The sequence below is a fragment of the Rhea americana genome, unplaced genomic scaffold, assembly GCF_003343005.1.
Source record: "Rhea americana isolate MKP2758 unplaced genomic scaffold, rheAme1 scaffold_14, whole genome shotgun sequence".
In the NCBI taxonomy this organism is placed as follows: domain Eukaryota; kingdom Metazoa; phylum Chordata; class Aves; order Rheiformes; family Rheidae; genus Rhea; species Rhea americana.
Window position 1 is genome coordinate 6,095,096 of NW_028185483.1, and position 19,687 is coordinate 6,114,782.

The 19,687-nt window shown below is 33.5% G+C and overlaps 1 protein-coding gene across 2 annotated transcripts in view; it reads right to left on the reverse strand.

Moving 5' to 3' along the window:
- ATR (ATR checkpoint kinase) overlaps positions 1-19,687 on the reverse strand; it is a 43,513-nt gene that overhangs the window by 4,247 nt on the left and 19,579 nt on the right. For both annotated transcript variants that reach the window (XM_085298637.1, XM_085298638.1), the window contains 23 exons: positions 19,468-19,674; positions 19,145-19,258; positions 18,498-18,613; positions 17,448-17,568; positions 16,443-16,580; positions 15,105-15,312; positions 14,486-14,664; positions 13,385-13,549; positions 12,504-12,595; positions 11,837-11,928; positions 11,210-11,387; positions 9,924-10,100; positions 9,369-9,528; positions 8,646-8,825; positions 7,197-7,339; positions 6,668-6,765; positions 4,454-4,686; positions 3,583-3,717; positions 2,755-2,955; positions 2,239-2,382; positions 1,331-1,481; positions 679-835; positions 392-545 (listed from right to left, as the gene is read on the reverse strand). In XM_085298637.1, the coding sequence (XP_085154763.1) occupies positions 392-545; positions 679-835; positions 1,331-1,481; positions 2,239-2,382; positions 2,755-2,955; positions 3,583-3,717; positions 4,454-4,686; positions 6,668-6,765; positions 7,197-7,339; positions 8,646-8,825; positions 9,369-9,528; positions 9,924-10,100; positions 11,210-11,387; positions 11,837-11,928; positions 12,504-12,595; positions 13,385-13,549; positions 14,486-14,664; positions 15,105-15,312; positions 16,443-16,580; positions 17,448-17,568; positions 18,498-18,613; positions 19,145-19,258; positions 19,468-19,674 (3,543 nt within the window). The remainder of the gene's footprint in view (positions 1-391; positions 546-678; positions 836-1,330; positions 1,482-2,238; positions 2,383-2,754; positions 2,956-3,582; positions 3,718-4,453; positions 4,687-6,667; positions 6,766-7,196; positions 7,340-8,645; positions 8,826-9,368; positions 9,529-9,923; positions 10,101-11,209; positions 11,388-11,836; positions 11,929-12,503; positions 12,596-13,384; positions 13,550-14,485; positions 14,665-15,104; positions 15,313-16,442; positions 16,581-17,447; positions 17,569-18,497; positions 18,614-19,144; positions 19,259-19,467; positions 19,675-19,687) is intronic.

Consider the following 19,687-nt stretch of genomic DNA (forward strand, 5'->3'; position numbering starts at 1 on the left):
AGAATTGTACACGTAAGAGTACAAAGACTGTAATTACAGCTTTGTTTGGAGGGGTGGTAGTGAAGGGAGGAGAGTCGCATAGTATAACCAGCCCAAAATGCTCTAAAATTTGGAACTTTATCAGGGTATCCAAAGAATGCTTATCTGACATTAAATCAAAAAGCTGGCTTTCATTAATGCGATATATTCTAATGTATATAGAACAATCACATACTCTTTATGTGTCCAAGATTGCCTGCTGTGTATAAGTAAGAAATAAAGTGACATACAGATAATACAACAGATACTTTTTTAATTTTATTTTTAAAGTAAAAAACCCCCAAGGCAGTAGAAATTTATAACTTTCATCTGTGTAGAATAAAGGGCAAGTTTGGGAAGGAACATTTCTCACCTTATTGAAAAGACAGTTGAAATCCACATGCACACATTCACCAGTCAAAGAATCAAACAGGATGTTTTCACCGTGACGGTCTCCTAGACCAAGTATATACCCTACCATTGACATGACTGCAACAGAACGGCAGTAGGCTGACCTACTATTGTACCTGTAGGAATAAAAATCTAATATTAAAGTCTAAAAATCACCTCCTTGAGATGCTCTTATTCATTAGCATCATTTACATTTATTAAAATATATGAAATATATATTCTTGAGCCAGCCCAATCCCAATCACTCACCATGAAGTAGGATCAGGGAATGTTCTAAGAAACCATTCGTGAAAAAGAGGAGGATGACGGGGCAGAAGGACTTCTTTGAACATTTTCAGCTTTTCAGACAAAGGTGCTGACTTTGGAAGCATGTGCTGACGTAGTTCCTTTCCGGTCATATAAATACCTGTAAAAGACCTTCTCAGTTAAGAAAACAAACAAATGAACAAAAACCCCCATAAAAAAATAAAGCCTCATACATACTATTACTATGCAGTAATACTTACCACATTTTGACCCAAATAGGGTATTTTAGATAATATAAACATTTCAATAAAATTGAAATAAATGAGCAAACAAAAAGAAAATAACCCAGAACATCTTGGTGGTAGGCAGGAAAGTAGTCTAAAAATAAAATAAAAAAAAAAAACCCTCACTGAAAAAGCAGCTCAGGCAAGCAAGTGGTTTTACACAAATCAAAAGCCACTCATCATCATCTTCAACTCAGATGTTTGGTCTTCCATATTCACAGACATCTGCACACAATCAGATCGTTTTTGTTTGAGATTTTAAAATTCGGGGTATTTTAATACAATAATGTAATTCCATCTATATTTTAACATCCTCTTCTCTCTCCTCCCATAAATCTCTCAGAGGAATGTTACGTAAAATAGTTCTTTACCTTTTTCCTTGTAAAGTTTTATCAGGATATTTCTTAAACCAGCAGTATTGTTCACCCATTCAATTATGCCGCATTCATCATTTAATGGAATAACTGCATAGGTTCGAATATGGAGTTCTCGCCTACGTGACTCCGCATCTTTTCTCAAGCACTATTCACAGAAGAAAATAAATGATATTAACAAACAACATATATAAACAAAATATACCAATACACAAACCATTTTATCCACATTTACTTTCCCATTCTACCATCTACAATTTAAAATTCTGAGTTTCATTGTCAGCAATAGGACAAATGCAAGCAGAACGTTCATCTCTCCTCTGAAGTCACTTTGAAAGAGAATTAAGTAAGAGAAATTGTGTAACTTGTACATGGCCTAAGTAAACCTTTCAAAAGTAGTATTTGAAATCAGCATTGTGTTAGTGCTTCAAAAATATTATCATTTGCCTTGACCTTGTGGAAAATATGGTAAGTTAACCTTTGGTGTACTGCTGAGAAGCAAAATATGACTAAAATAACAAGTACGGCAACATTTTTACTAAGAAAAATAGAATGAACCCAATATTTATTAAGAATATAAAAATATTCTTCACATGAAATGTAACAGCAGGATTGACATTATGAGAATCAACCTTTCCCGTATATTTCCTCTACAATAAGCAATTATTTTGGCAAAATGTTATACTTGTAGACTTCTGAAAACAATGATGAAGTTATGCATTCTCAAATGCTGTTGATGTCAGCTGGGATAAAAGATTTTGCTATCTTTAAAATTTTGTTATTTTTACTCTCTTCTCCAGTAAATTCTTCCTCGAGATTAGGAGCTAAGTACTTCTTTGTTAGTTAGTTCATCATTTTATTCTAGTCAGCAAGTATAATGTATCTGATTTTCTAACTCATCAAACCTTATTAATAAGAGAGTTGAATTCCATGAGCCGGCAGTCTTTTCTTAGATCATCTTTTGGTTTACACATCATAATATAAGATTTCCCATCTGAACCTTTTAAGCTGATCTTTTTTGGCTTTTGAAGTGATGCAAGAATTTCAACCTAAGGAAAATTAAATTCTTTATTAACACCTGTATCAATTCCTACAAAACAAACTGTAACTGTAATAGACCATTATAACAAATTATGTTAGCACTTTCATGGTGCTCATATGGTATTTACAGCATGTTGATCTCAGGCCAAAATCTGACCTAAACACTAAGAGGCCATATGCTTCTCATGCTGTTATGTCAGAAGCCATTCATTTTCGTGAATGTAAATATGAAGTAAACGTCTATGCCTCCTCACTCCTCCATTTCTAGAGAACTAAGAAAATAAACTCAGCTATGCTTTTTTGATGTGTTTTTGACTATTTGACATTTTTTTTGAGTATTTGACATTAAACTTTAAATTAGATGCTAAGCAGAGGCTTACCGTATCATCAAAGCCTGAAATGTAGGCCCAGCATCCAGGAAAAGGATCATGGTTAGCATGTGTGCCAGGGATTGAAGGAAGAGTTGGTATCATCACAGATTGTAAAGGAATGAGAATCTCACTAAATGTGTGCTCTTCCACCAATCTTTTAAGTGTTTTGAAATGAATACTCATGCTTAATGTTGAGCTGTTCCCATCAACCTTAAACAAATGTTTTTCGTAAGTTAAAAATAAATACTTAAAACATTCTTACTATTTTACATTACTAATTACACTTACTATTTTACATTACAATTACTAATTACTTTTGGTAATCAGAAAAAAAGGCAAATTAAATTTCAAATTAAATGGGTGTGGTTCAAACAAAATACATTAATTATTGCTCATCTAGTTTTCATTATGAACATAATATAAATTAATTAAAGGTTTTACTAAATTTTAGCTCTATTAGCAAGTTCATTTGTTCATGACAACACCACAACCAGGCTATTTTTGTTTTATTAAAACTCTGTAAAAGTTACTGGGGAAGAATCAAACATGAAAGAAAAAAAAACATTTAATTATAAGCAATGTAAATGCCATGCACTAAAAAAAAATGCATCATTGTGCATGTAAGTATTTATAACATGCTTGCTTAGAACTATTTTCTTTTTTTTGAAAGTTTTTTTTACAAAATACTTCAAAAATAAAAATGTTTTACAAGGTACTTGCAATTTAAGAGAAACTATGCCAATGAAATGAACAGGTTAATACTATCAGAAGAAGCTTCTGTATAACATTTTTAAATAAATGAATTAATGCATGTCATGGGATTATTTCTAGAAGTACCGGTTTGTTGCATAGTTCTAACAGCTTATCTGTAAGGCGTGTTGCATCACCAATAAATTTTCCTAAAGATTCCTTCATGTGGATAGCTTTGTTCAGAATTTCCTTACATCTATTGACACGCATAGGGTAAGAGGACTGAAAAGAGAGCAAAGTTAAATTTTATTAAGAAGTTGAACCACTTAAAGATTCTCAAAAACATATTTTTTCTTTACTCCTTGCTTGTCATATTTAATATGACAGAAGAGAAGTCTCCTATTCAGATTTGACACCTGAACTTAACAGTTTCAAAGTGGTATTTGGGAAGGAGGGACGAAGACAGGGAAGGAGTATTATTCTAATCTTAAACCATTCTGAAGAATCCCACAACTAATGGTTAATGTTCAAGAATATACCAGCCCCAAAGAAAAGACTGTACTATGCTTCCCAGTTTTTGTTGAAACAATCTTACAATCATATAGGTTTTAGGAATAAGCAATAAATCTAGTTTATTTTAATCAAGGCAGAAGATTAAATATTTGATCATAAAATTGGAAGTACTGTTTAAAAACAGCAAAAACCTGTCAATAGCCACCCAGTTCTTCAGCTCTCTGTTAATTCAGATTTCCTTCTCAATGTATCATACAAGTCAGGATGCATCTAGGTTAGCATCCTAGTTTGGAGCATTTAAACTATAATATCTGAACTTTAGGTTGACCCGCAATAAAATCTTTTGCAAAGACAGCAACATATCCTGCTCCGCAACACTGTCACAGCTACTAAAACACTTTATTATTTCTTATAATCTTCAGTAAAATAGGTTATAGTTACATTTCTCCCTGATAAAAATAGTTTTACAAACTTAATGAAAATGTAGCTGTCCTTATCACGGTACCTTGGACACAGCAGTCATCATCCACATTGCTTGCTGTGGATAGGCTAGAAACACTTTAGCAACGATCACCATCAGAACAGCGAAGACTTCATCATGAGAATGACAGATTCGTGAGATTAACTGAGAAAAAGCTGTCAGAAACTGATAAGGTGCCAGGTGACTGGTGTGCTCTGTAATCACTTTATTTATTTTAGCTAAATCGTTTTTCATTTGAACACGTTCTGAACGGCTTGCTGAAAAACACAAAACAAGATTATGTTCTTYAAAATCATTTAAATCAAGCCTACAGAAAAACATTTTGTTGTCAACTTTTCACAAACTAAAAGGAAAAAAAAACCAAAACTCTAAAAGGGAAAAAAGGAAAGACTCTACTAATGTAAAGTTCTTTTTATATGTCATTCAGTAACTCAATTACTTATAAATAATTATTGCAGTTGTTTGAGTTATTAATGAACCAGAATTACAAAAGGTATGGCTAGGAATGAAATAAACAAGCACAGACAAAATAATACATGAAAAAACCCTCCTCGCACCCTAAAAAAAACCCCAAAGGATAGGAAACATTTAAATAAGGCTATAAGAACTATTATTACATTCATGTTTGAATACTTGTAAACAGATTTGTGCAGAGAACAAAGCCTTAAACAACAGAAGGAAGAACCAGGCCTGGGAGAAAGGAACATGTACTGCTTGTGGCAATGTGCTGTAAACAAATGTAAGGGGAAAAATAATCCAAAATCTGGAAATTCCCCCAGCAAATAATTGAGAGTTGGCAGGGTTGGGGTGTGTTCAGTGGAGTTCCCACTGCCAAATAATTTATCAATGTAAAAGTTCTTTCTCCAGTTCTCAGGTTTTTTAATTCTATTTATGCCTCCTTTAAGAAAAAAAAATAAAAGAAAAAAGAAAGAAAAAAAGATTGGACAGGGGCAGGAGCTGGAGGAAATGGACTTGTGACTTGTGCACTGAATTTACTCCATAAGATGATTCTGTTTGGCTTATTTTTGAGCTCTTTCCATGGATGCCACAGTACGAACAGTTCCTCTATCACCCCAAGGTATCATGGCCACTTAAACCTGCAGAAGGAGAATGGGGCCATGGACCAGATGGGTAGGCTTAACATCTACCTCCCAGCTTTAAAAAGAAAACAAAACCAAACAAACAAAAAGAAAAAAAAAACCCCTCAGCTTTCCTGACTAAAATAGCTAGCTTCTTTATTAAAAATATTCTACATTGATAATGCAGTAAAATAGGATATATACCCAAGTAAATAATGTACAGTATAACAGCTACTATAGCTTGGGGTATCACCAAAGATTTTACATAATGTTTTCCTGGGAGCAAATAATTCTAGTTAATGTTACAGATGTCTAGGACTCCTCTAAAGTCATAAAACAAAACAAAAGCAACAACAGTCCATAATATTTCCCTACAAAATGAATCCCAATGTTCTTTTGTGGAGTGGAAATGAAAAAGAGTCTTTAAAAGGAATGGAGCTGKCCCACTTGCTCCTATCCCCAGCAACAAAAGACCCAGCATGAATAGCAAGCACAGCAGCAGTAGAGAAGGCAGTAGCTGATGCACGACTGCCACCAAATTCAGTTGACATAAGTGTAGAGAACGAGGCAAGATCAGTGAGCCACAATGATCTCTTTGCTTAACTCCAGACATGCAGGCATTGCTAACTGCAATTTTCATTGGTTCAAAAACTTCCTCTCCCCTCCCCTAAATGCATCTAAAGCAGTAATTTCACATGCCTGGACGCTATCTACAAGAGTATTTTTTTCATTTAAATTTGAATAAAATTCCTTCAGCAATCGGAATCCAACAAAGCCAGAAAAAAAAAAAAAACAAACCAAAGCCAAGTACTTTACTACAACAAATGTATACAGACATACTGCTCATTATGAGGCAACTTAAAAAAGTGATAGGTTACACGCAAGTGATTTTTCTTATTTCTCTTTTTTGACTTAAGCAATTTAAGAAACATTTATCTCTCCTTGTGTATTGAAAAAAATATTTCTGAGGATTTTAAAATAATTCATACCTTCTTACATACTAACATTCTACAATTAAAAAAATAGTAATAGTACCTTGTTTTCATATAATTTAAGGCAGTAAGTCTAAACAAAGTACTCTAAGTATCTTTCATTATTCTTTCAATAGTCTATATAAAAGTATGACACTGGAAATACGTGCTTGGAAAAAATGTTCTACCTTTATCACATTCATATGCTTTTGCTCCAAAATCCAGCCACAGAGATAGCATTCTTGGCATTGACTGATAGATGAATTGGTTTCCATACTGCAGAGACCTGTTATTACATGTTTAAATCACAGTATGTTAAAACAATACATTAAAAATCTTACAAATTGTACATACTTAATTGCTTCATATTCTATGGTGCACTTTAGAAATCTATTTGCTATTTTAATGCATCTTCAATAGTTAAAAGTTTACTAACATACAATAGTTCAGTCCGTATTAATCAAAACTGCAGATGAAATAGTTAACTTAGTAAGTACCAGTCATGTTTTAGATGACAGAGATGATTGCTTATTTAGAAGGTAGAAGTAAACTCTATTGGGTACTAAATAATGAATTCAGTGTTTTTTTGTTTTACATTATTGCCTAAAAATTTAAACTCTACTGCTGAAAGACAATGTATTTTTATAAAATGTCTTTTTCAGTATGAATAGTGTAATCTTTCTGAAGAAACTACACAAAGATGCTGTAGTGTCCAACCTGCCAAAATGATGAACTATATATCTAATCAGATCTCCTTGCTTTTCCATCTTATTGTCAGTTACCATAGGCATTAATTTATCATAGTATTTAGCAAGATAAAAATGTCCATCCTCCCATTCTGGCAAAAAAATGGTAACATCCTAAAAAAAAAAAAAAAAAAAAAAAGGAGAGAATTACTTTTTGAAATGACAGGGCATGAGTGGGGTAATATTTAAAACAAAATAGGTGATTCTAATGAAACAAGAATCTTTTACTAGTTACTTTTGTGCAAATTATAGAAAAGTGCGATTTTAACACCAAAAGTATAACTTTGCCCAGAGATACCTTTTAAACTAGAGGTCTGTTATTAAAATTGCTTTTGAATTTGTAGACAGCAAGATAATTTAAGATATAGGATTCCTCAACCAGAAAAGATTATAGCTTCATTAAAAATATTATAATGAAGTTCATGATCTTGAAATAAAATATTGTGTTTCTTTTAATTTTTGGAAAAAGTGAAACAAGATATTTCTTATGTTTCTATTTTCAGTCTAGAAGTATTATACTAAAAAAAAAAACCCAAGAATTTGTGTGACATATATTAGGATATAAATAACAAGTGACATCTATTCTGTAATAATGTCAGCTTGTTTCCAATGCCAATATTTAGATATTAGAGAATGCTAAACATCACAATGCTTTTATGTAATCCACTGAGATTCTATTGTTTTCCATTATTCCAATGTTCATTTGAGTTGGTGTGTTCATTAGACCTTTCTCTAAATGACTGTTATTGCAGTTTCTAATTAGTAAGATAACAGTAAGTATTAACACCATCAAATGGCAAAACTTGGAGAGAAGACATACTACTTTTCAGGAAGCATAAAGATCTACATGTACTACTGGTTTAGTAGGCAATACTAAAACATTCCAAGACAGTATTACAGTGGCCTAACAACAGGAAGCAATGTAGCACTGTATTGTTAAAGAAAATATACCAGTGACCTCTTTCCTAATTCTTGGGAAGCTGGAAATAAATTTAAAGCAGATTTGTAAGTCATTTCCAGAGAGGAGTAACAGTAAAGTGAGAGAAGAGCATCAAGGTAATCACATTGTCTTTTAAGAGTAACTCACATTTTAGTGAGAAATTCTAATTTGTATATTTGTAAGAAAAAAACCATACACTCACAGATTTTTTTACCTTAATAGGGCGTRTACACAAGTGTATCAGCTATATTTAGCTTCCACCATTTGGAACTGTAGACTTCCATGTATTGACATATTATGCTAAAGCAAATTCAGATGGTTTTACCTTTAAAAGAACCACCACTTCCTTCCTACACATTGACCTTTTAATACCAGTGACAGTCAGTTGACGCTTCTGGAAGTTGTCATAGTTTACATAATAACAGATATTTTGTTACATTATTAAAAACTGCTGTCCTGTTAATTAGCATATTAAATTACCTTGTACTTTTTCATAACTGCGTTGCTTTCAAAATTAGCAGTTTCTTCCATAAATCTGCCCACTAGCAGCATTGCCCGACCATGGATGAGTTGATTTTTGGTATCGCAAGGTGCTTTATTCTCGGGGAAACATAACTCAACCCCTTTCTGCAGAACAATGAGTGCTTGGTGAACYTCACCCTAATGGAAAGAGGAAAACATTTCATTTACTTTAAATAAAAGAGATGAAAAATAGTTTACAATTGCTACTAAGGTAAAGCAAATTTCACAGCTGTGTTCTAGACCATTCTGATTGTGGTGACTGGATATTAGGCTATTACTGTCTTCAGATGCTTCTTATATTCCCCTTTTTTTTCAGCATCATTGTTCCTTTAGATTAGCTCAGCAATTGCTCCCATGTTTACTTCCTAACTCAAATTAGTTAAAAGAATACAAGTACAAGAAAAGTCAACCTGTTTAAAATAGCCTATGCTGCTTTGACTGAAGCAGATAATCTATTTTATATATAGCTGTCAGAAGAATCAATAGATACAGAAAAGGGCTCACTAGCAGATAGAGGTGAAAACTTCTTGTGGCTCAGCTGTGAYCAGAATGTATGACTGAGTTCCTTGCTGACGTTTCTCATTTTACATATATTGATTATAAGTGGTTTTTTCTTGAAGAAAACTAAAAGATACTTTCTTGTACATAAAAAAAAATAAATTCAATTTTTATCTTGCTTACCTTGGACCAGAGCCACTTCGCTCTTTCTATATAAAGTTCTGAGAGTGTAGACTCCCCAGCATTTAGAAGAGCATTATATGCAGTCTGGTGATGACCAGCTTTCCTTGCAACTCTAGCGCTCTGGAGCCAACACTGACCAACCAATTCACTGTAATCCTGGCTGCAGAGATATTTTTGCAGGAAGTGAAAAATTTCAGTTATCAATACTGCCTCAAAATCTCAAGTAAATATCAGTATGTTGAAATGCAAATAAAAGATCTCAATAAACTATATATTACAAAGAACCAGTTCAAAGTTATTTGTAATACTTCTGTGTTTCATTTTTTCCATCTAAGCCTAAAAATAAATATTTTCCTCTGTTCCTCCCTTACCCTTTCTAAATTGACAGACACCACTTTTCTCTTCCAGTTTGAACATAAGTATTGTTGAAGAAGATTGCTTTTGTGTACAATATAAATTTCTAYAGATTTTTATCCTGCCTCTTAACATGCAAACAGAAAACTAGATTCTAATTTACATATAACATGGACAGACAAGAACTGGTCATGTTCTCACCTTTTACTGAGGCTAAGCAAAGCCCTTCGCAGTGCCAAAATCGGTTCTTTTGCTCTGTAAGAGTTCTGGGTCATTTCAATACGAGCACACCAGTTCAGGGAATCTCTACCATGGTCACCATCTGATTGCTGAAACACTGGCCCAATACTGTGCTCCAACTCACATAGCATATGCAACCTATGGTAGCAAAGTAAAGGCAGGTATGTTGAAAATACTTGCTGTTATAGTTACATATAAGTTTTCTGTGGCTTTTGCCATTTTTTTGCCTAAAGCTGGCCGTAAGTAATTTCAAACAGTAGGACTTTCGTCAAAAGCAAAAACACAGCAAAACCCAACCTATAAAATCAAGAATTAGTGATGAGTTATTTTCTTACTGTTCCTTTACCAGGCTGCTGAACAGAAACAATGCAGATCACTTGGAAAGGAAGTCAAGTCTTAGAAATCAAGAAGTTTCTAGGCATTACTTTTAGCAATTATTCTTTGAAAAGTCTGGTATTTTCTACAAATGATATTTTTAAATAAATAATTTTATTTTAAAGGAAGTGTTTAAATAACAGACAATATATTGCCTCTAAAATAAATAAAACTTTCTTTAAAATGAAATTATTTATTTTAAAATACCATTATTATTAACTGTTACTGTAAAGCTGCAAAGTTGAGAACTTGCATACTTTTAAATTCGCTTTGGCAGTCTAGATGTGGCATGCGTATCTGATAGAGAAAAAGTGACTTTGTCATGACTTCTGAATAGCAAAGAACATTTATAAATGGCTAAATTGAACTATTTTGAAACTCCTCTTTCTCAATACTCAGACTGAGCCTTCTTATTTAGAAAAGTCTGGTCAGTTGCTAGTCTACTACAGCCAACTTCAAATTTATTAAAAAAGAACAGGTAAAACTATTTAAAGTGAGAGTTTTCAACTTCTACTGTTCTTTGCTGAGAAAAGAAGGAAGTGCTTTTAGGCCTCTGGGCAGATTAAAAACAGTCATTAAGTCGAAAACATTATGTACCACTTTAAGTACAAAATTCAGTTGTAATTTTTATTATCTGATATTCACATAAACTTGCTGATTTTTTAAAGTCTATACAACTGATCTATTGTGAGTATTTTTCGTGGGGGATAAATTCTTAATTCAAAGGTTTCCATTTGGCAGAGTATGCAAAGGAGGTGAGAGTAAACACACATTAGCACCATTTATTGTGGGAATGAAAAATTCTTACTGCCAAGTACTTGATTATGAGCTTTCTGGATTTGAAAATACAGCGATATTTGGAAATAAGAAACCTGATAATGTGTTCGTATCCTCGCTGATAAGATCCTCTTTCAAAGCTTGCTGCTGAAAGGGGTACAATCTGTTCTGCTCGAACAACTTTCAATGTTTCATAAAAAGCAGCTTCATTTTTCTTCTTAGCTGATAACAATAAATGTCCCAGTCTGACACTCCATGTAGTGGACTTCACATCTTTGGGAGGAAAAAACAAAAACAAACAAAAAACTGAAACAACCTCCAAACAAAGAAATCGTTCTGTTTCTTTAGTAGCTTAGTCTAAGCATGCTAATTTGTCCTAACATACTACTGGAAATTCTTTATCAAAGTAAGTTTCTCCAAACTGCTTAAATGAATTTTTAAAAGACAGTATAATCTATCCCTCCTCTTCTTCCCCTCTCCTGCCCCCATCAAAAGCAAACCCAAAATAAATTTGGCCTTACACTTGTTTGAAATTTAAGACTCAAAAATCATACACTTTACAATCAAATTATTTTACAAAATCTAGAAGACTATTAGTCAGAATCTCTTCCCCTTTCAATAAAATACAAGACTAACTACCCCTTGGTTTAAGCTTGACCAAGCTAAAAGACATGCTTGCTAAGAAATGCAATAAAATACTTCATATTTTGGTATCAGTTTACCTGAAGTCAAATAATTTTCCAGTAAATCCCATCGTGACAATTTCCAGGCTGCCTCCACTCTGTATGTGTTCAGTTCAGAAATCCATTCTGACCTATAAGAAGGAAACAAAACCAATGAAAGTGGTTGTGCTGAACTCAACTTTTTCTTTTTTTTTTTAACAAGTAGCTTTACATAATCTTAACAACTATTCTTTATATAAAATTCTCCATTTTACTCAAAAAGAAGGTAAGATTGCCTTAAATAAAATTAAATAAAAACAAAGGGTAGCTAGTAGTAAAAATAACAACTGTATATCACCATTCCACAAATTCAAATCACAAGTAGTGTTTTTAACTTCTATGATGCATTTTAAAAATCACCATCTTTCCATCCATTTTTCCTGTTAAGCTATAAATAGCTCTGGAACAAGTGACTTGTAAAGTGATGATGAAGGATTTTACTGTTTAAGAAATTAAAGCATATTATCTACACTGAATGCAGTGCAGATGAGCAGATTTCTGGAGGTAATTTACAGACAAAGCACTTCAAAAGTTCTCTAGCTTCACACTGCTAGTCAGATACATTCAATAAGCCTTACGTGCTTGATCATGCACAATGACTACTAATACATAGCTGTARTACAAGATCTTCATATTGCTCCAACATTGTATTAAAAGCATGTAGTACCTGTTGGCAAGTACTCCATTGACCTGAGTAATTACAGTAGATAACTGACCAAGGCCTAACATGGACTTCACTACACCATGATAATGAATAATCTAGAAATGAAAAACAAACAAAAAACAGATAAAAAAAATATACACACATATATGTTCAAGAAATTCTTGGCAGTCTTAAGGAGGAAGTAAGTCATTTGGACGTGCAACTCTTTATAATAACTATTATAAGCCATAACCAGTTGCACCATAGGTAGGTAGACAGGGAAACTTTTCCCAATTCCCATTACTAGCAGAGTTATACAAATACAACATTTTTGGCATATAAAAACCACAATGCTCATTCAGTACTATTGAGCTTTCCAGTCCTACACACTTGTAAGTCCCAGAGAAAGAACAGAAAGGAGAATAAAAGTGGAATAATTGTTACTCAACTTCCAACTGCTCTTATATTACAAGTATTTTTCCTGATAGTCATTAATCAAAAGAGTAAGTCAGAATTGCTTTGAATAAAACCTGTGGCAACTTGTTTTAATAGTTCTGTGGCATGTATCAGTATTGATTGATTCTTAAACTATCAAACTTCAGGCCTTCCTAAAGTAAGGTTGATCCAAAATCAGCAAACTGTCCTAGTAAAAACCTGGGTATATAGATACATCAACCATTAATCCAACATTGTCTGCATATTACAGTATAAATCCACTATGAAGAGATTTGTTCCAGTTCATGAAAGACAACAGCAATTTACACTCAATAACTTCCATGGGATACACTTACATTCATACTCTACTTAAATATTCTGAGGTGGTATTTTTGGCTTTATCTTGTATAAGTATTGTACTGTGGAAGATTAAGGCAAAAAAGATATTAGGAATTTGTCTCGTATTTTACCTGATCAGGTTCTAGTTGGATAGCCCTATCATAACAGGCTGTGGCATCTCTCAGCAAGCCAATACTTTCATGTTCAAGGATTTGTTCTTTGAGAGATGGTTCTGCTTTCCGAATTGCGCTCACCCCTGCCACTCCATCTGGCTCATGCATAGCAGCATACAATTTCTTTATTCAAACATAGAACGTAACAGAAATTGACATCAAAAACAAATCTAAGATAACAAGACATTTTATATATGACATGTTCAGAATCATGTATCTTGTTGAAAATGAAGAGCAAACTACTCTGTAGGAATTCTTGGCTTAAGCTGTTATTTCAACATTGAAGTAAATGTCAGTTTTGTTACACAATTCCCAAGCTGAGCTCTGCTTTTGTTGCGGAGCTTGTATAAATGACGTTATTAATAATAATGATGATGATTATTGCATACTGCAGTTGTCATTATTTCATACTACAAGTTCACACATCCAAGTTACCTGAAGCAACATTTATATAGGGAGAAATAAATATCATATTATGACATGATAAAATCATATAATATGAAGCTGCAAGTAACTTATGGTTTAACAGCACCATTCTAGATAGTTTTTCAAATTAGTAAAGCTGCTGACAAATATAAATCACAAAATAAGAACTATAAACTTCAGATAGATTAAAATACTTCTTGAAAATAATTTTTATCCTTTTCAAGATCCTTACAATTAACTTTCTCTATTTTAGAATTAGCCATTTAGCCTTACTTTAACGAATTTCAACATTTTTAATTTAAATCACTGTTGGCATAAAGTAAAGTAAAAGTAATAAATACTATAGTTTTGATAAAAATGTGTTTAATTTCAGGATTTTACAATCTTCTCTTATATACAAGAGTTCCTCCTTCCTTTTCATATAAGCAAGCATGTTAAGCAAGGGGAAGTACTACACACTGCTGAAAGATCGATGACCAAACAGTTATTTTAAACAGAGAGCCTGACTACATCTGTTCTCTTCTCGTCTCATAAAAGAATTTGACAGAGTTGAACTTGGTTCATCTCTGTGTCTTTTTTCATTTTAAAGTTAGAAAAGAAACAAAACTCCAAATCAAAAAATGACTTCAGAACCTGAAGAAATCCAACATGCTCCTGAATATTTTGTTTCTTCTCTGTGATGAATGATTCGAAGTGCATCACAGCCCTTGTGTATGCCTTAGAGCGAAAGGAAGCCACAGCTAGCGTATCCTGAGGTATGAGGTCTAGAAAACGTGTCACATTTTGATATTCTCCATAGTCTTCACTTGATGCTATAGAATAAAATCAGTTTAAAAGTCTGTCATTCAAATTATATAAATAAAAGAACCCTATGTGTCAAAACTCTGTTAATTCATTTCCCAGTTTAGAGATAAACTGATTAATTTGAGAACCGTTTCTCATCTGTCAAAAATAATTTATTTAAAACACTGCTGAACACTTCCTACACTGTTCAAGACAGCAAAGTATACATCAAACTGTACTTTTAGAAAACTCTCAGAAAATTATAATTTCCTTTTTATTTTGAATCTAAATTTCTTAAAATATCCATTAAACACAATGAGATTTGTTGGAAGGGAAATTACTACAATAGTACGAAATCATAAGATAGACTAACATGTAGTGACACTGCCGTCTTACACAGCCATAATGAGAAGTGGTACATTTAAATATTGAAGAATGTAAATATCACTTTTTAATAAGAATTACTCACTTTTTAGATCGCCTCTGTCTTTGTTAGACTTGCTAGTATTTTTCTCAGTAATAAACATTTGAAACTTATGTCTAGCCCATTGAGTTAGATGATCAAGCATGGAGAACACTGTCTGCATGCTCAGCTGACTTAGATCAGATGCACTATCTTGAAGCCTCCTAGTACACATGTCATCATGTTTCAAAACAGCCATAATCTCTGCATAAACCTATGCAAACGTCAAAACAAGAGAAGACAAGTATCACACAGGCATCAAAATAGCAGGAAACAGCAAATAACCTAAAAACTAAAAGATTAGACATTTTAATTGTATATTAAAAATTTTGGGTTGATAAACAACCTTTGTTGGTCCCATAGTCCTAATAGGAAAAAATGTCAAATCAACTAGTTATTATCAGAAGACAACCCCTTTATACAGGGAGAAAGTCTTTGAAAAGCTCACAGCACAGCTGGATTCAGAAAAGCAACATGATCATTGCACAGTTTACGTTTCAAAACATAATGAATGCTACTGCACTTCTGAAGTGTTCTATTCTCAGCAAGGTTTGACAGAGTCAAGTTAATTACTAGTTATCATATAGAGATCTACTTTTTGCTTTTATTTAAGTAAATAACATTCTGAAAGACTTCTTTCTCATTCATTTTAGTCTATGGAATATCAGTTAATATCAGAGACTTAGGTGAATGTACTCATTCACACAAGAAAACCATTGCACACCTAACTCCACCCCCACACCCGGAATGTTTTGATCACAGATATCTCAACTGTGCAAATTTCAAATCAATTGAACATATTATTTTCATTTGCTTCAACATATACAAAAGTAAACTGAAGAAAAATCAATTCCTGGATCACTCTTCTCTCCTGCTCTGCTCCAAGACCATGAAGCCTGCTCTGCATGGATTTCATAGCTAAACAATTTTTTCTAATCAAACTGTAAGCATATGCAAGGGAGGGGAAAAATTATGTGCCTGAATTCTCAGAAAGGTACAAGTTCAGTATTCCTTGCTTGTATTGCACTCTCTTCCTCTATGCACCACTCTAGCTCCTGACATTATTGCAACCATAATTAATTGCATAACGTCTCTCTTCCTATGCCCCATTGAAATACCAAGAAGAAATAGATGGAAAACCACAGAAAAATTGAATACTAACTAGCATGAATATATTCAAAACCATGGCTGAAAATGTATACTATTAATACAGAAATAGAAATATTTAACAGCTATACAATTTGTTCATATAGGACTGTAGTGTTTCTGCTTAGCTGAACCACTCTTAGGAAGAACAGCTCCTGAATATGCTTATATAAGACAGCTCCTTCTTATATCTCTCACCTCTTGTTGATCCTCTTGACTGCATCCCAATAAAACATAGACAAGGATGTGTGGAAGCAAATAGATTGTTACTTTATAGTCATTCTTCATCATAATACTGCAGCAGTTGAAAACTTTTCTGGCAAGATCATGCCGCACCTGTACGAAAATTTTATTTTCATGAAAAGCATAATTAGAGAAATGTTTCATGTAAATGTCTGAACAATCAATAAACTTATTTTTGTTGACAAATATAGAATTATTTGATGTAACAGAATTTAAGATACTGTTTTCCCCAGTGAGAGGAATACGAGATGCCAGCTGCTTTAACACATTGATTTCTTGATACCATAAAAAAAGTTAAGCCTTGCTGCCACATTCCACTTTTTCATGTTTTCCACATCATTGTGAACTTGCACTGGCCACAGAAAAGCATAAGGCTGAGAGTCTACTTCTGCACTTAGCCCTTCTTCTGCCCTTTAAGGAATTCAAAAAGAAAGGAATTATGAATACATTCAGCACTTCTCTGTCTGAAGTGGAGGGAGGGCAGTGTAGCCAGTAAACTAATGTAGTTAACTAACTTGTGAAAGTGGTTAATTTAGAAGTGAAATTTTCAGTGTCACCTACATGTTAGATTGTAGGAGAAAGGGAGCCATTGAGAAATGAAATAAATCTTTCAAAGACTTCTGAGAAGATAATTTAAGGTTTTACAGATGCATTTCAGATAGTATTCAGAAACATTTGTCAGTGCCTTCAGCAAAATAAGAGTCTGTCRACAAGGGTAGACTCCCTAGACTTTTGGCTTTGACACAATCTGTTATAGCTTAGCCAAGAAGCAGCACCTCTGTGGCAGATGGAAGGAAGATGCATGGTCACCTTAATGATGCAAGAAGTCTGTGTAGTGTGTGCTATAACAGCCTATAAAGAAAAGGCATCTTCTCCCATCTGTCCCTCACTTTCAGAGACTGAAATTAGATTCAAGAATTMTGTTGTATATACAAATGTACACGACAGATTTACTCTTACCTTTGTTATAAGGTAACCTGCCCAAGTTGCTGACCATTCCGCAAAATTATCACCTAATTTGCTTAAGTAAATTGGCTTCTTCATCTTGGACCAATTTACGTTTTTTTGATAACTCTTGTACCTGTAATTTTAAAATCCCCATTTAGTAAATCTAGCATTGTTATCTTGTAATAAGAAACAATAGCAAGAAATAAAGTCAGCCGGTGCCTGATCTGGAATCCTATTAGGTGTTATCTTCTAAATTTATTTATTTATTTAAGAGAACTAACAAAACACTTTCAATAGCCAAATGGATACATTTTTATTTCAAGAATCTCTAGAGTGACACATGAAATACAAACAACGTTAACATGTTACCAGTACTTTTAAACACACTGGAATTGCTGTTCAAATCAATCTTAAAAACGCAGTTTGAAAAATATTTGATTAATATGTTTTGACTGAAAAATATCAAAACACATATGAAAACCAAAAAAGGCCAAAGAGTTTGTTGTTTAAAAAGGGAAAATCTATGAGAATAGAAGTGTTCATTGGAAAACAGAAAGGAAACATTGCTGTTTTTTTCAAAATTAAAATGTATATATGAGGTTTTCTTCACATCATTTTATAATTAATTCTACAAAATGAAAAACACCCACCCCAAATCTCACCAACGCAAACTAAAAGTGTCTTCTACTTCTGTTAAGAGTAGCAGTAAAGGGTATTAATGGATTTGTGTCTGAACTCAATTTCCTTGTGAGAGCTTGTACAAATAAAGGAAAATGGAGAGAAGAGTAACTTCAGACTATTGCTTAGAACAATGCTCTRGGGACAAACAGGGAGATCTGGGAAGAGTTTGAGCTCATAATTTTGCTCCTGTTTAATTCATAGATTATTTATATATTCAAGGAAGTGTTAACTCAACTCTATGTAGACACCCCTTTTTTGATGACTCAAATRCTACTCTTCACAGAATAGTAAAAATTACAAAAAATAAATCAAGTTATCATTAGCTGGAGGAAAAAGTGCTTTTAAAGCTCTAATAAAATAACTTGGGTAATAGTCACACACCGTGTATTTAAGTGAGGTTCCAAAATTTCCTGCACATGCTCAGGAAACCTCCTCCAAAGTCTGGAGCCTGGGCAATCAGTGTTTGTCTCTCTGCAGTCATAGATGGACAGCAATTCCTAAAAAGGCACAGTTTACATGAACCAGTTAGCACTGAAAATATATTGTGAACACAACTGTAAAGAAAATTGATGCATATAGAGAAATAATGACATACAAATTATAGAATGGTTAATTCAAAAACTGTAACTCCTTCACTTTCATCCAACATTATCTCCTCTTACTAGACAGGCTGATTTCATCTAGGTAGGTATTAATGGCTCCGGATTCTTCAGTTGATGCTTGGACAACATTATCCCACATTCCTCACGTCTGCCAATAAGCCAGGACTAGAAGCTGACATGATTCCTCCTTGTGCAGGAGCTAATTAAATTTTCTTAACCCACTGACTACATGGGGCCAATCATTTTCTCCTGGAAGAAATAAACTGGCCTGAAGTTTTCACAAAGATATTAAACAACAAAAAAACCAGCTACATACCTCAAACACACATAGCCCTCAAAATGTGCATTTATATTGCATAATTCTGTGCTCAGTGTGGCAGGAGATAATTTAGGAAGAAAAACAGAAGATCTAACCACGTATTTTACCTGAATGGCATATGCTGCAGAATCTTGAGCACGAACATTGTCAGCATAAGCAAGGAATGCTCTGGTCAGTTCCATTAATAATCCATAGGCAAAATTTGGATCCTCCACGCCAGCCTCAGTCACAAATAAAATGCCAATTTTATTAAAAGAAACAGAGTAATAACCGTATCATGTCCCGATAATTAATTTGAAGTCTGTCTCTAAACTCACTTAGAAGAGAAAGCAGAGAAAGTAAAGGACCTAAAGTTACTAAAACTCCCTACTCTTAAATACTTTTTAAAAAAACTTAATGCTAAACAAGATGATATAGCAACACTCCTTACCACAAATGTAAAATGTTTTCCTTGAGTTTCACTTGTAGAAAAATCCAGCCTGCCAGGGTCTATGGCGCCCAGCTCCCCTAAACATTCTCCACAAAGCAGTCGGGCTTGAGGATTTGCATCCTGGCAGCCGATTAAAAGTACGGTTACCAACTGAGAGATGACTGGCTCCACAGTTTCACTGTCTGTTACATACTTTATCAATTTTTCCTAGGAGGTTGGA